Here is a 16427-nt window from a genome sequence, read left to right as displayed (position 1 = left end):
CATCAAACACTACTCTCTCCTGTATATGGCATCCAATCAACCAAAGGGTGGATGCATGATAGCCATACAACCCCACAACATTGCTCTCTCGTATACTCCATCACTCTCACAACATTGCCAACAGAGACCTCAGCTAGCTAACAGCCACATATTTCTAACGTTTTGAGAAAGTATAAACCCAGATGTTTGGCACTGCGTTAATATATATTCTCTTCCTTTATAACTTTTGCTTGTACATTTATATAATTATATATACATATATGGACATCAGTGCAGTGTCTGCTAATTTATACTCTTTTTTTCTAACTTTTGCTTGTAAATATATATATAATTATATAATCATGTATAGACATCGCTGCTGTGTCTGCAATATTTTAGAGAGATCCAAGAGCAATAGCTAAACAACATATTAGCTAGGTTAATTCCCCTAGTAAGCACAAAAACGTCATAATTCAAAAGGGAGCACTAGGGTTTGTCATGGTGTATTAGGGCAATTATAGGCAGGCGCGGTTGGCATGCAATTTGATCAGCTCTAGGGTTGGTAGGCTGAGCCCAATGCATAGTGTGATCTTCTGTGTGTTGGCCTGGGGGGCAATATAATTGAGTTGCTGTGGTCCCCACAAGTAGGCAATTTGCTGCAAAAAGTTTTTATTTTTTCCTTTCATTTTTTTTGCTTTGCTTTGCCCTCGATCAATTAGCTGTTTCGTCCCAAACCCTATTTGCAATCTGAGAAAGAGAGAGAGAGCACCAATATAGCTGAATGTGCTGATAAAACCGAATGCCAAATTGGTGGGAGTTGAAGTTTTTTTCCATATTCCATAACTTGTAAAGGCTGTGTCTGCTGTCATCAGAAAACAAGGCTGCAAGTTTGAAGGCGTAATTGAGGCATATTTTGGAAAAAACCAAGCTCTTACATGTAGTGAATTGTCTCTTCGAGGACCAGTAAATATTCTTTCGGTTGCTAGCTAGTTGCTTATCTCACGGACGTCGTCTTTGGAATTAGGTTAACATAAACCCTGCTGCAAAACTACGCCTATATTTAATCTGGAGAAATTAATTAAAGACCCATCTCGTATTAGGGTTCCTAAAGTTCAAACTCTAGTGTTAGCATAATATCCAAATTCTAAACCACGAAGCTTTGATAATAAATAGGGTTCATCTACAATATACATGTATGAAATGTATCGGTGTTTAAACAGTTAGATCAAGCATGTCAAATATTAATCCATGCAAATTAAACGGTTTAGTGCACCAGTGCATATCATATATACACCGTTTAAATTTTAGAGATTGTAGGGGTGGAAGGCATGATCTTGGAATATATATATGTGTGTGTGTGTGTACTTATTTCTATATTGACTTTTAGTGATAAGGTGCTTGAATGCGAGAGCTAGGTAGAGCTCTCGAAGACTCGATCTCCCACTTGCTTTGACAGCCCCACGAAATTTTCATGTGGCAATCTTACTTTTCCCCCACAAATCTCTCTGAAACGGATTGATATATGCATATATATGGACGACGTTTCTGAATTGACATGCATCAAAGTGAAACCCAATATTTCCGTTTCAAAGAGAATCGGAATGTCGTGACTCGTGAGGTCTAAAATTCAGTACAATTAATGACATATATAAATACTTATACATAATACTTTTATGCAGTCAATCACTCGTATATATACAAAGGCCAAAACCATTTTTTCTTGTGGGATTATTTTTTTTTTTTTTTTTGTCAGATGTCAATAGTAATTTGGGAAGAATGTTTGCCGCTTGTGGCAAATCGTGCCCACCTGTTTGATTGTATTGGTACTGGTTGTATTCGTAGTCACTCGATCTAATTAATTTTTCTTCTTGAGCAAATTTCCTTTTTTTTTTTTTTTTTTTTTTTTTTTTTTTGTGGTATAAATAAAGGGAAATATCCTGAGAGTGGTACTTGGCCGAAAGAAAATTAGTGAGAGGAGAGGACTATTTCTGTGCCAAGTTTTCTCCATTTTTCCTTCTTTTCTACAGGAACATCTCCAACGGCTTAACCAAATCATGTTGTTTGAACTTCAACAAATTTAACCCAAAACCACAAAAAGCTTGATCCACAGCGTAGTTATATCCCAGTTAACCTAGCTTTGTAAATGGTTGCAAGATTTCTTTACCTTCCATATGGCCGAGATTCAGTGTTAGCAGCCCATTGAGTTATTAATGGACAACCGTTAAGACCTGTTTAATTTAATATTACCATAAAATAAAGGTGAGCATGGTAATAGTGAAGATGGTATAAGGTAAAATCAAACTAAATACGTCTTAATGAGTACCTTTTAATAAATAGTATTCAAAGTTATCAAATGAAAAAAATATTCAAAGTTGTAGGAGTAACATTTTTAAAATCGGCTAAGCCAAAACAATCTTCGAATTTCATGCTAAACTAATTAAAATATACCTAGTGTTGTTGGAGATGCTCGAAGTCATGAGCCTGGAGAAAATTTGAAGTAAAAAACAAGAGATAATGTACTGACGGAAAATTAGATGCAAATGATACATAGCAGAAGAAAGATTTTTACATGCAATAAACTCGGAGGAGAAAACGAAGCGCCACAGAAGGATTACAGTGAACGCAGGGAAGCAAGTCTGTCAGCTCGTCGATCTTTCTCCAGCGTATGCCGATTTTTCACTACCAAAAGACGATGTCGATGAACTCCTTTGCTTCTCTCGAGTTGTGGCGATATTCGGTTAGTATTTTCGTTGTGAAAGCTCTGCTGCTTTCACTGAGAAGATGGAGCGCGGGGTTTGCCTTTGATGGAGTTCAGGTGTTGGGCCACGAAGATGATGCCCATTACAAGTATGAGGCAACCAACCAGGGTACTGAAGAAGAGGGCACCTGGTTGCCTTGTCTGGACAAACCCGTACACCCCGGTACTCGTCACAACAATAAGATCAGTGAGCCCGTCGTTTGAGAAGTCCTCGGTGATCAGGGCGTGTGTAGGCGGTGCTGGAAGGACAACCGATGTTACGATACTTCCTCCAGGAGAAATCACCACAGCCTCTTGTTCTCCGGCAGCAAGGACCACCTCTTGAATATCACGAATTCGCAACGAGAATGACTTCAGTGTAGGGACCACGTTACCAGTCTCCATCAACCCTGACGGAGATGGAAGATTTGACCATATAGCACCCGTCGTCAGCTGCCACTGCCAAACGGCATCATGGCCATGCAATCCAGGGGAGTATGATGTTACCTGAAAGAAAGTACACATCTTAAGTTGCCAATTCTGCATAAGTAAACAGTATCCTGTACCTTACAAGATTATAATTGAATTTTGTGAGTGATCTCATCCCAATCCATGACGCGATCAAGATTAGAATGCATACCTCACCACGATTTGTCAAGAAGACAACATCACCATGGCTTCCCTTACGATGCCTATGGCCATCTCTTCTCGGAATGAGAATGGGAGTTGCTACCTCCAACGATGCTAAATCATGAGTTCGACCAAAGCCTCTAGAATATTCTCCATGTTGGAATAAGTTAAAAAGGGAATGATGACATATCGAAGCATTAAATAGTTGTTCTCGAACGGGTACACCAGAGGTCGCAACAGCCCAACATGGACGGAGCACTTCCATGGATCCACTAGCAACAGTCTGCTCAGCGCCATTTCCCCCTACAGCCTGCAGAGAAGGCACAGATTCTGTCACATTTATCACCCATGACGCAGCCATAAACAAAATCTACACTTCTGGTCACAATTTAATTATGCCACATTTATCCCTGCATTTCCTCCTTTTTTTCTTTGTGGTTGTCCACCAATCATAAATTTTTTATGTGCTTTAGATCCACTGAGCATAATTCAACAGACATTAACTTCAAACATCCACTGAGCATTAAACTTTTACGCTGTTCAGCCAACTAGAATTGAGATAACAGACCAAAGGTAGAAAGTCAAGAGATGTGCACCTGGACATGATCTAGGACTCCATCGCCATTTATATCAGCATGAAGGCCACCCTCTTGAAGATGAAGCTGATAACATCGATAAATTTTGCATTACATCGGTTAAGAGATAACATAAATATTCCACAGTTGAAACAAAGTTTTTCTATGTATGTACATATATCAGATAGAAAGTAAAAATAAGAAATGAAGGACTGAGCTGAAGCAGGGTGGATCTCTCTCAAGTCTCAACATAAAAAAAAAAATGAAGAACAAAGGCTGCTCTCTTTCTTTCACAAACCAAAGCATGAATGGTAATCATATCAAGTGTAATTTCACTTTGGTTATGACGCTACAAGGGAAATTGAGTGGGCTTTTCGTTTACCTTACAGAAAGTGCGGCCAGTTGCTAAGTGAATAACTTCTATTCCTTCTTTTTGATGAGCTACAACGACATTAGGGACCCACCAAAGTTGAGTGTGGTTTGTTATGGTAGGTATATATTGATATGGCTGCATCAGCAACATAAACAGGTCAAAAATGAATTTCAACATACCATAAACAATCTTAAATTTAAATGGTTCACAGGTCGCACCTTCTTAGATTTTGCTGAACCAGCATACTGTGTAGCTTTTCCAATCAAGTTTGAAATTTTTTTTGTTGAGTCCTTTCCAGGAGGATGGTTTTCTTCTGGCTTGTGGAAAGGGAAGTTAATAGTCTTTCCGGATGTTCTCTTCACTGTTTTCCTTTTGTGCCGCCTGAAATGTGCAAGTTCCAACAAAGTATCTTCTCTTCTATCCTGGTAATGGCATGCAAATTGGCAAATCACTTACCACAAAATAATACATTCAGTTGAACAGAAGTGCAATTAACGGAGTCAAGGACAGTCCTCTTAACATACCCAATGATGTGGCATAACTCCAAGGATAGATTCTCTGAATTCCCTACATTCATACTACAATGTAACATATATCAGGGGGATTATCTCAAAAGAATCTATCATAAATGAAGTCCAAACAAGCATGAATCATAAACAATTTAGAGCAACAAGATGAAAACTAGTAACCTACTTTCAGGTAAAGAAAATGTGTACTGAGAGACAGAGAGAGAGATTTCCATAAGCTTCTTCGGGGACCATTTTTCGAGTCAAAACTCAAATATTTCATATGTTTGACCAAAACAAAACTCCAAAGAATAAGAGTTTCACAACATTATACAAAGTACAACGAAAAATTGATTAACATATACACTGGGTAACTGTAACAAGTAACCATTCAGTTTTGTAAATGGTAGAATAACATACCTCTCCTGGACGACGACTGTTCATAGCCTGAACATCAAGCTTGTAGTTATGCTGTGGAATTAACCGTGAAGCATCTGAAGAATTCTCTTCAATATTCTAAACAACCAAATGACTGAATCAGCTATTTGAGAAGCAAATACTTCAATATTCTTAATCAAAAGTTGGAATCATCAATCAGATAAGAGTTAAACACCAGGTAGTAGCAGCATGCATCAATAAGATGCTAAAAGAGAAAAATTCTAGCTTGTACACCTGCTATAAATTTTTTGGATATATTACACCAGAAAATTAATGTCTTCCTAGTTTCTAAGTATAGTATGAACTATAAAGCATAGAAGTGCTAAAGTAAAAAGCATATGTACAAAAAAGACGAAGATCACCTCATTCTTTCTAGTCCACCTAATAGTTCCAGAGTTACCAGCAAATGCATAAAATGCAAAATGGCGTAAATCCACAGTTCCTGAACTCTCAGAAGCCTGCACAAGATAGATAGAAAAAACCATCTAAACACTACGCTTCAGTAAATGCAAAAATCTGTAGATCAAGTTATCCACCCTAATTAAAAAAAACAAGAGTTTCACATGCATAAACCAAAAAATGCTTTTACCTCCTTTTCAGTTAGATTTCTTCTATGCTGCTCAGCATTTCGATCCGCCATCCCAATTTCTTCAAAAGGATCCATGAAAATCTAAAAAATGACAAGAAATCACTTTTAAAACCACTGTAGACTGATTAAAAATGCGAGTCTTCAGTTCAAACATTACAACAGCAATAACAAGTCAAATGTAGAAGTCTGGTTTCAATCAAGTACTCCAGAAAAAGGAATTTACGACGACAAGAAAGGACAATAAATAGAAACTTGTGAAATACCAGGAGCAGTGAAGCAATGAATATAGAAAAAAGAAAGCTGTAACAAAAGCAAGTCCAGTTTGAACCATTATAATCGATATTCATCTTGATGGAAAAGTGCAAAGAAGATTAAGGTCAGCATTTATTTATCAACATCCTCAAAGTTTGTAAAGACATCTAATTAAAGGATGCTAAAGCTAGTAGATAATGCTTCTGCCATCACACGAGATGAATTGTTTAGAAGTTATGAATGAAAACCGTGGGCTTTAAAGTTCGCAAACAATCTTGGCAGTAGGATATACACTTGTAACCACACATGCTTTCTCCATAACGGATACTCGAATGAAAAGTTGATTCCAGAATAAATGGAAACAAATTAGAACTGAATAATATAACAAGAAACATACATGAGGCTGCATTTCCATCCTTGCACCAACAATCACCAATCCTGTATCCCCATGCTTCAAGGTGTAGTTACTTATTGAGATGGCAATCTCCCTATGGTGTGCGTTATGTGGAAAATCCTCCTGTAAAATTCCAACTAGAATAAGACTATGGACTCGGATAACACCAATCAGGTCACCATTTCCCTATAAAGATATGAACAAAATTCCAAACCTTCCACAAACCTGTAAATTGACTTCCCACAGCCTTTTGAGGTTGGAATCAAAGCACATAACAAACCAACCCGACGTAACAACCACCAAAACTTGCCTGGGTCTTTGCCCCGGCCTAAGCTTGTCAATAACCCCGGTGGCCATTGCCACAGCCTGTCTGCCGGAGGAGATGCGGATTTTGTCAGGCAAAAGGCTCACCTCCGCAAGTACGCGCGCGTTGCTGAATCCTTCGTCTACACGCCTACTAAGAGGCTCCAAAACCTAACAATAACAAAAATTACCAATAACACTAAACCCTCAGCATACCTAACAAGTAAGTAACAATGAAAATGAAGAGAGAGAGAGACCTGGATTTTGGCATCGTGGGTGGCGACGAGGACTTCCTTCTTGCCGTCGCCGTTGAGATCGGTGACGATCGGCGGAGGAAGGCGGTCGCCTTCGAACTTGATCGGGTAGTCGTCGGAGAGATGCATCCACGCCTCTCTGAAGGAGAAATCACCCTCGTGCTGAAATTCCAAAATCAAAATCCAATCAGAAACAATTCAATCCGAGTTCAATTCAATAGAAATGCATAAATTCGATTGTCGTTAGAGTTTTTGTAGGGCTTTTGAGGGGACCTGAAGAGAGAAGAAGATGGCGAAGGCGGAGAGCATGAGAATGGCCAAATCTCGCTTCCTCATGGTGAAGTCTCCGCCGCCGAGAATCAAATTTCGCGGAGGACGGAGTGTTGAGCTGCAGCGGTGAGTGGAGCCTTGGAGAATCTGCGACTGTGGCCGTTACTTTCGGGAAGATTTTACCTCCAGTGCTCCAGAAGACGGCGTGTGACTTCCGGAACGTCCTTTTGCTTTGGCCTTTTGCCACGTCGGTTGATGCAATAGCGTGCTGCAACGTCATTATTTCATTTGTTTTTTATTTTTGTTAGGAATATTTTACCTTATTTTTGTATTACATATTTATATACATACAGCATACAAGTGTGAAAAACCATTTTTTCACTGTGCGATTGCTGCTGTTGTTTCTTTTTAAAACTGTTTTTGCTGTGATGTGATAATATATAGTTATGCTAAAAAGTAAGTATTTGATAAATTACGATGCTAAAAGTGTTTTTAACGAAAAAAACAGACAAGGTAGTTGTCAATATGAAAGTTTTATTAAAAGTTATTGTTCACTCGGCTCTTATGAAAAAACATATTTTTGAAAAGCATGGTTAGAGCTGTCTCTGTTTTAGACCCATGATATTAAAAACAAAAACATTTTTTTTTTTTTTTTTTTTTACCAAACACAATTTTAACTCTAATTTTTTTAAGAAGCTACTTTTAAAAAAAAATTTGGAACCCCAATCTAGCCATGTCTCGCATCTTAAATTGCAATTAATCATTTCTTTTACTTATATTTGCACATTGTAATTAAGCAAGTAAACGTCGTCCTTTTTTCCGGAGTACAATGCTTTAGTCGGCGTACTTGGATTACTCTTCTTCTCAACCGTTAAACGTTATATTTATCAGCTAAATGTTAGCCTAGTGATATTTTCCTTCACTTTATCATGCAAAATTCCAAGTTCAAATTTCCTACCCAATACTCGAATTTAACGGACGTCGGTGGTTTTGATATTAGTAATCTCGAGAGGAGAAAACTAAGGCAACAAACTGTAATAAAGAGCAAACAAAGGAAGGAAACTTGGAAAATAAAAAGATTTGAAGCTTGTCCAGTAAAAAGATTAGCCCTTCTTTTTCACATTTCACTACATACACTCATATACATTATTCCCAACTCTTGTGCACTCTTCATAAACTGTGACATCCACAACAAAGTCGGATTCCGGCCGTTAAGTGCTGTCCACCGGACAAAGGAAAGTACAGAAGCATCTGACTTCTAGCTACTTTCTATACACATTTAGAAGGAGAAGCGTCGGTGTGTAGCTTGGTTAGACATTGGTCTGGTTGCAGTGACCGGTACAGAATGTAGTTCTATGATTTTATCAAATCATTTTCAGTAGGTTGTTTCAACATCTTGTGCTTCCTCTTCGTCTCTAGATATGAAGCAAGTTGTGCGTTCTTCCTTTTGGCCAGCTCCAACTCCTTCTCTAGGTTTTCAACCTATTTCGTTCCACAAACAAAAAGCAAAGCTCGGTATCACGTTATTTAACAAACTTGAGCACTAAGTCATTCAGCCTGCCAACTTGAATTAATGACGTAATGAATCAACAATGTGATGCGGAACTTCATACATACCGTCTTCCTCAACTCAGACTCCTTCTGCATCTGTGCATCACACCTGTAGCAAAAGGGTTTTGTTGGGTTCAAGAGAAGAAACAAATAGAGAGACTCAATTATATAGCATGTAAATATCTCGGTGCCACATTCCCAACTAAGTATGCCTGGTACTTGAATGCAAATTTAAAACGATACCTCATGAAAAGTTGTATATTCTCTTCGCATATCTGATCAACTGTCATGGGCTCTATATCGTCCGCAGACCCCACTACCTCATTTGACATCTGCATTGGCATTCAACAATGTAAGAATTGTTTATTCTGTACTCAGAGCAAAGCAAAATTAGAAACAAGACAATGACACTGAAATATGGAGAACCCAGAGGGGTTTATCAGGGTCTGTTGTGGTCCACTGCTCTAGAAATCGCAGTACGCATCATCGTTCTTTTATAAGGTTTATGAACATGAGTGTGGTGAACCTGCTGGGCACATGATATGTCCTAAACCTCCAAGTGGCCATGCCCTTATATTTATATTTTAAGCATTTCAACTTTCAACTGATTAGTTGGTTGAACATCAACAGTGTTTGTTCTTGTTTAACTACTGGCAAGTAAGTTTTCTAAGAGTGAAACTAGCTCCTCTGCAATGTAATACATAACAATGTTTGATAGTCATAGACAATATGAACACTGCAAACATTTGAGACCCAAAGCTAGAGACCGTGCTACCAGAAAACTCTTGAATATCCTTGGTACGATGTTTAACCAAGAATGTTCTTAACCATTGCGTGCTAGCTGTCAACTGTACTAAATAGATTGAAATAACGAATGGTAAGAAGCAAACAAGAAATTAACACTGTGTCTCACTTACAGTTGGCAAATCGTTTTCAAAACCAGTTTGGTGGCCACTTCCATGCTGCCCATTGCTTGTATCTTGTACAATATTATCAGGAAGGTCATCCATAGTTTGGTCAAGATTCATCGAATTTGGTCCATCTCTAGCCGAAGATTTATACGTTGGGTCCTTTGGCAGGTTGCGAGTAAAACCAATAGGCTGATATCCCACAAAGTGACATTTGCTTTTCCTGTCTTGTCCAGAACAATTCAACAACTCAGAACAGTGAAAATACATGATTCTGTGTCAGGAAAGCACATCAATGTAAAGAAAGCCAATACTTGTGGAGAGAGAGAGAGAGAGAGACAGATCAAAGGATGTATGGCATACACATACAGTCAAAATTTAAAGCGATCAATTGTATATTAACATCTTTCATGAGAAAAACACTTTACAAAGGTTTAACATGGAAAATGAAGTACTACTAGATACCATACCTAATGTTCCACTCATTCTATAAATGCTAAGGGGAAAATGACCAGAATCCAAAAGAGAGACCAAAATTTTTCTTCTATGCTGCCCCCATTTTATGAAAAGATATGGACCTTCCACGGCATCAAGTTCCAACTCATGGAGTGGAAGCTTCTTTCCTGAGACCACTTTATAATGGATAGACGTCTGCAAAATATATTCTATGTGTGTGTGTGTGTGTGTGTAGAATTTAGCGCCGTTGACTTCTCTTCTATGCCTGGTCTTTCTTTTGTACACCCCCAGTGTGCCCAGGGTATTATTAAACCTTTTCCTCATTTAAAAAGAATATAATTTAACCATTAGTTTTCTTTCTTTTCTTTCATAAGGACTAGACACCCCTCAACAATAACAATGACATCCCAACCCCTGTAAAGAAAAAGGTTGTCTGTAATTTGGAAGTTACAATAACTCACCAGAAATCATTTACCATTTGTTTCAGCCTATTTTCAAGCCGGGTAAACAATGAAGATCTCTCAAAATCCTGCTTATCATGTGCGGGCTCTATAAAATTTGCTTCAAGAATTCCTGGTGATATGTACATTAAAGCATATTAAATAAACGAATACGTCCAGAACATATATACAATGAGAAATACGGAGTTAAGGAATCGTACCAACAACACCATTCCCCTTTGAAGAACCATCAGCTGTGACTTTCCAGAAGGGCTGCAACAACGTGAAAAAAAAGTCACTGCATCAGTTAACTGGAATGTCACTGGTCACAATTACACAATGGCCATCCTTATCATGTAGCTCACTTGATATTGCATTAATTTTCATTATAGATTCAGCTAAAGAGTAAGAAAAGCAACAAATAGCCAAATTTCACAGCACTGTGTGACTGAAAGTCAATTCTGTATATTGTACTTCCATGAATTACATCCATTTTATTGATCATCTAGCCCAACTTACAACTTCAAACCATAGTATACTATATGATTCACGATATACTAATTTTCAGTTAGCAACATAAGTTCCAAAAGGATAGAAATCGCACTTCAGCGTACTCAAAACATACCCTGATGAGGCGATTCTTGTGGTACACATTGAAGCCACTAACTGCAAGTGCGGGTGCCTCTTTAATGAATCCAATGGTTGTTTCCACTGTAACCTTAAGCAGGAAACCAGGTATTTGAATTATTTTTCATTTCATAACTACAAACTTCCATAGCTCCAGAATGTTGCAGGGAAAAAGGAAAGATAACTTACCTCTTTCAATATAGCCAGCTGAGGCTTGTACGGTACAATGACTACATATTTCAAGTCATCTTTAATATCATATTGCTGTACAGGTTTTCCCCTTAGTATAATCTTGAAGTCTGTAAATCTTCTGAGGTACAGAATGGAAGCATAAGCCTGATCATAAGAAAATGACTGAATAAGAATCGTCATAGTAAAACAACTGTTGCTGAAAAATAGAATCGTCATAGTAAAACAAATGTTGCTGAAAAATAAAAACATACGTAAAATTTAGATAAGTTACCCTCAATGAAAAGCGGATACGGTAAGATATATGTGATTGTATATCGTTGATTTTCCTTTGCGCTACAGCCGAAGTTACACGGGTAGCTTCTTCTCTCAACCGTATATCCTACATCAAACATAAAGAAGAACCACAAATACTAACAAAATCAGGATCCTCTCTAATGTATTCATTGGTGCACATGCAACAACATTGAGTACAATGAAGAACGATAAATCCTTCAAATCCATGTCAGGGATTTTATATCAATGGATATGCTTACTCCCGCCAACTTTTAAAAGTTAAAACTAAAGGCGCATGGAATACAATGTTAACATTAATATACTAAAAGTGTAAAATACAAACCGACATATCACTTTTTTAAATCAAAATAATATGATATACCAACAAACTCAGTTGGCAAGTTTTGCCGACTTAATGTGACAAAAAACTCTGTGCACTGCTGTTTAATAACGTGGTTCGATAGTGCACAACAGCAAGTAATAAACTAAATATACAGGAAACTAATGACAACTTATTACTTATTATACAATATCATAGAGAAGAATTTTTGTTCATCATTATTTAGAAAAAGTGAAGACTCATCTTCGTAAATGATGAAAGAGGAGCACTATAGCCAATTAGTGGTTATTAGGGCAGAGTTCAACTGAGTTGACTTAAGGAGCTGATTTGGGACACTAAAGCATGGCTGTGTCTCATACTTGTAGATGCAAACATTTAGCATATCACATAAAAGAGGACAGCTGAAAATATGTGCATAAAGCATGGACTTAAGAGAGATTTTATAATTACGTACAGCCAAATAAGTTTGACATACCTCATCATCATCATCGAAACTCAGCTCATATATTCCTTCATCATTTAGCCACAAATTGTATATAAGTATTCTTGTTCCATGCGATCCAATTTCCTCAAACTGCAAAATATAATTATTCAAAAAAGCTAGTCAGGGAACAAAGCATGCGGACACCAACAACAATAACAACAACAACAAAGCCTTTTCCCACTAAGCAGGGTCGGCTATATGAATCCTAGAATGCCATTGCACTCGGTTCTGTGAACAAAGTATGCAGACACCAACCTGAAAAATAGAAAGTAGTGGCATTTCATGGCTCTTAGTCTTGGATTACTGTAAATTAGGTACAAAAATGGCAGCCTGGTTGTGGTTGTACAAATGCCAGAGCAAAAGGCATCATGGCGTGTTGAATAGAATTAATTCACATACTAATAGGGTGGACTTATTAATCTTAAGATTTTAAAACGCAGTCCTCAACAAACATCAAAGTAAGGGAAAAGTGAGCATAAATTTTTGCCCATAATACACCACAATGGGATTGCTCGTATCCACATACCCCTATACAATCTTTGTTGTTCTAATAGCTAAAGGAAACATGAAGACTGAAAGCTATGGGAGAGAACCAATTACGCATAAAAGACATAATAAAATATATCTAAACAACAATAGAGGTTGTCTTTTTGAACAATCTTTCCTTGACTTGTATAGACTGGTAGAGAATGTGATTCTTCTTTCTTTTTTAACATGAAATTTAAATCATATATTACAGATTTTTCAATCTCCTACATAATAGTCTGCAACATATCCACAAAACCCCTTCTAACTACGTGACTACTATCTAAAAGCAGATGCCGCCAATTTACAACTATTGTTTCATCTGAAATAACTTTATGTTACTGAACTTATTGCTGGTGATGATACCACAAGATTCAGGATTTTACTTCTGTACAACAATGGAAGTATTCAAAAAATAAAAAACTACTGTATAGTATTTCTGTAAGAAGAACCATCCAAAACACCTGTCCCATGAGATCGTCCTTTGATGCAAAGGGAGACCATTCTAAAATTGTTTTCAAATTAGAAGTCCAGTCATCCTGTGAGCCATAAATTATTGGTTCCACCCAATTTCCAGAGATGTCATAATCAACCTACAATTGAAATAAAAACAAAGTGTGAAATGTGAGTCACTTGCAAACTCTCAAGGAGGAAAAGAGAAGCTTAATGTTAAAGAGCCAAACAGTACCATTGGAACAATAACGTCATCCTGCCCAGTTCTCCGTAGGAATGTGTAAGATAAAAGACCAACACTCTGGGTAGCTTTTCTAAAAGACAGGTATTAGGGCAGAGTAAGTCATAAATATTGAATTGATTTACGTCAAGGATAAAATATTCAACGAAAACAGAGGAACTAAGAATACTAGTCCAAGTGAAATCACATAGCCACGTATACCAATCAATGAACATTTTAGGAAAAAACATGCAAGTCCAAGCTAGAGCCATTCACAACCATCAAGTTTAAATCATAGCTTCAAGATGTAATCTTTAGTTTCAGTAGGCTGGATGTGTTAATATGGTTGTGAATGTTTGTGGCTGTAGTGGAAAAGAAAGGTGGTAGAGTGGTGGGAATTGATTGACTAAACTACTTTGAAGAGGAAAATAAACTAAAAAGAAAAATAAATAAAACATACCCTGCACGAATTGCACGACTGAAAACAATTACATCAGCACCTAGCCGCATAGTGCTTGTCTTGAATCCATTACCATCTGAAAAGGTACACACTTGTCAGATGTCAAGATGAACAAAAACATGCAAAGATCTAGGATTTCACTGACACAAAAAACTACAAAACTCAGCATGTATCATACAGTGAGCTTCAAGTGCAGACATACAAAAATTTCAACGAGCATTCAACCGCTCAATATATACACTGAGCCACAACATATGAAATAACTATAACCCTGAACTGACATAAAATGCCATGCGAAATCATGTTTTACACATGAAAATTTTTTCTTTAGCAGAAGAAAAACAAATTCTGAAAGCTATCCATATGCAACTCGTTGAAACAAAAATTCAACAGATGACATGTTTGAAAATAAACATACAGACCCGCATAATTATGCAAATGATATACCATCGAATTAAGCCAACAGAAAATAAAACAAGAAGATGGTTATAATTACATTGCCCAATAGTCGTGTTTGCCTTCTTTGTAGAATACCCCAAGCTCATGCATTTGCGCATACCTTCGGGATCCATTCCACCTCCATCATCTGCACAGAAAGCATCACAACCATTTCCAATTTTTCTTTTCTTTTCTTTTCATGACACCACATATCATTCCAAAAAATAGTGATTGCTAAATACACTGAAACCACACCTTGGAAAAGTAAGGCTGGAGAGTTATCTTTCGCAATGTCGATTTTATCGACACTCACGAAAGTTGCACCATTTTGCACCTGAATTAATGTAGAAAAAGTAAACAAATAAAACATAAATTCAGTGTAATTTTCTTCATTTTTTGGTGCCCTCAGATTCTGAAATTTACCTCATCGACAGCATTATCCAAGAGCTCAGCAATGGCTGCAAAACGTATAAAATTAAATGAGAGAACTTTGAAAATCAGGAAGAAAAAAAAACCCTAACTCCCAAAAGATGCAAAGAGCTTTACCGCCAAAAGCCCATTTGTGCGAAGTGGCATTGGAGTGAAGAAACTTGGGATGGACTCGGGCATGCTCAAGCTGCCCCTGTGCAATGGAAGCCCTGCTGGTAGGACCCACTGCATAATCGCCGGCTCGCCAGAAACTACGAGATTCTAGGGTTTGATAATTGGGGATCACGGGCTGTTGCGGAGGTTGGGATGTCGTCTGCGGCGGTGCTTTGTTTGTCTGATTTTGTGGTCCGGCGCCGTTCTCGTCGTCGCTGTCGAGCTCCACCACGGTAGTGGCGTCCTTCTCCCTTTTAGGCGCCATTCCGAATACTCGCTCCCAGTCTGTTTCGCTCCCGTTGTTTCGGCCTGCAAATTTTTGTCTGCCGTTGAAAGGGACAAAACGCACCGCTTCGAGACAAAATTCTGTAGCGAGGCTTGGGCCGGTCATTTCAAGTCTTCACGAGGCCCACCTGTAATTCCTGATTTCTTTTCCATTCTTTCAAAAAAATTAAAAAAAAAATAAAAAAGAAAGAAGAAGAAGAGAAGAGCATAGGTTCTTGTATTTCGGTTTAATTCGAACTTTGGTTCTTAAAATTAAATTTTTGTGAGCATTGATTCTAATTTTGTTATTAAAAAACTTATTACTTACATTGTGATGAGTTTAAAAATTAATACTCACAAATTAAGAATATTTAAGATTTTCTCGTACAAATAGAGAGAACTCCTAATAATTTTAATAAAACTATTGGCACGTCATACAATTCGAGAAGTGATTATGCCCACACTTATTACCCTAATTCAAATATTTGTGTATTTTTTTTTTATTAAATGGTCGTTTGATAACTATTTTGTTTCAATTAAGAACTGAAGAATGGAAAACCAAACTTTGAAAAATTATAAAAATAAAGTCTAACTTTTCAGTTCAGTTAGAAAATTAAAACTGTTGTGAAATCGACGATATGTGTGCAATGGAGATAAAGTAAATAAGACTCAATATTTATGAGGTTCGACAAATATACCTACATCCTCATGATAGTAGCACTATTCTCTCTCATTATCAAATTGAATTACAAAAGCAATGGAAACAATAGAAGAATTCAAAAGATTGAGAGCAGTTATGATTCTTTATAGTGTGCCGTCTTCTTTCTTCTACTTGTGTAACATTTTTGAGCTATCATTGACAATTATATAAGAATTCTGAGATACGCTAATTAGAAGGATTTGATAGAAATTCT

At 37.3% G+C, this 16427-nt stretch overlaps 2 protein-coding genes across 2 annotated transcripts; both read right to left on the bottom strand.

Annotated features, from left to right (window-relative positions):
• Positions 1 to 2285: 2285 nt before the first annotated feature.
• On the bottom strand, positions 2286 to 7575 carry LOC137747033 (uncharacterized). Its single transcript, XM_068487029.2, has 13 exons — positions 7304 to 7575; positions 7034 to 7192; positions 6699 to 6947; positions 6477 to 6596; positions 5828 to 5908; positions 5601 to 5696; positions 5221 to 5316; positions 4819 to 4872; positions 4513 to 4716; positions 4304 to 4429; positions 3943 to 4008; positions 3357 to 3656; positions 2286 to 3223 (listed from the first exon to the last, which is right to left on the bottom strand). The coding sequence occupies exons 1-13, from the start codon at positions 7364 to 7366 to the stop codon at positions 2750 to 2752; spliced, it is 2088 nt and encodes a 695-aa protein (XP_068343130.2). The 5' UTR covers positions 7367 to 7575; the 3' UTR covers positions 2286 to 2749.
• An 812-nt stretch (positions 7576 to 8387) lies between these two features.
• Positions 8388 to 15614, bottom strand: LOC137747317 (protein MICRORCHIDIA 2). The gene is made up of 17 exons (XM_068487409.2): positions 15214 to 15614; positions 15091 to 15125; positions 14923 to 15001; positions 14726 to 14815; positions 14230 to 14305; positions 13785 to 13863; positions 13561 to 13689; positions 12563 to 12661; positions 11746 to 11853; positions 11472 to 11618; positions 11281 to 11373; positions 10877 to 10928; positions 10677 to 10788; positions 9769 to 9982; positions 9095 to 9183; positions 8918 to 8960; positions 8388 to 8782 (listed from the first exon to the last, which is right to left on the bottom strand). Exons 1-17 carry the CDS (start codon positions 15512 to 15514, stop codon positions 8654 to 8656), a joined length of 1875 nt encoding a protein of 624 aa, XP_068343510.2. The 5' UTR covers positions 15515 to 15614; the 3' UTR covers positions 8388 to 8653.
• Positions 15615 to 16427: the final 813 nt, after the last annotated feature.

This window comes from Pyrus communis, chromosome 2 (assembly GCF_041283825.1).
Source record: "Pyrus communis isolate YQ-2024b chromosome 2, ASM4128382v1, whole genome shotgun sequence".
NCBI lineage: Eukaryota > Viridiplantae > Streptophyta > Magnoliopsida > Rosales > Rosaceae > Pyrus > Pyrus communis.
This window is presented reverse-complemented; position numbering and strand designations above follow the sequence as displayed.

Excerpts from the sequence above, each read along its gene's own strand:
- LOC137747317 (XM_068487409.2), bottom strand. The coding sequence starts at position 15,514 with ATGGCGCCTAAAAGGGAGAAGGACGCCACTACCGTGGTGGAGCTCGAC. Across the intron at positions 11,854-12,562 it reads GTTTCGATGATGATGATGAG|GATATACGGTTGAGAGAAGA; the intron begins GTATGTCAAACT and ends TGTTTGATGTAG. Across the intron at positions 8,961-9,094 it reads AATATACAACTTTTCATGAG|GTGTGATGCACAGATGCAGA; the intron begins GTATCGTTTTAA and ends CTTTTGCTACAG.
- LOC137747033 (XM_068487029.2), bottom strand. The coding sequence starts at position 7,366 with ATGAGGAAGCGAGATTTGGCCATTCTCATGCTCTCCGCCTTCGCCATC. Across the intron at positions 4,717-4,818 it reads GAGTTATGCCACATCATTGG|GATAGAAGAGAAGATACTTT; the intron begins GTATGTTAAGAG and ends TGCCATTACCAG. Across the intron at positions 3,224-3,356 it reads TCTTGACAAATCGTGGTGAG|GTAACATCATACTCCCCTGG; the intron begins GTATGCATTCTA and ends ACTTTCTTTCAG.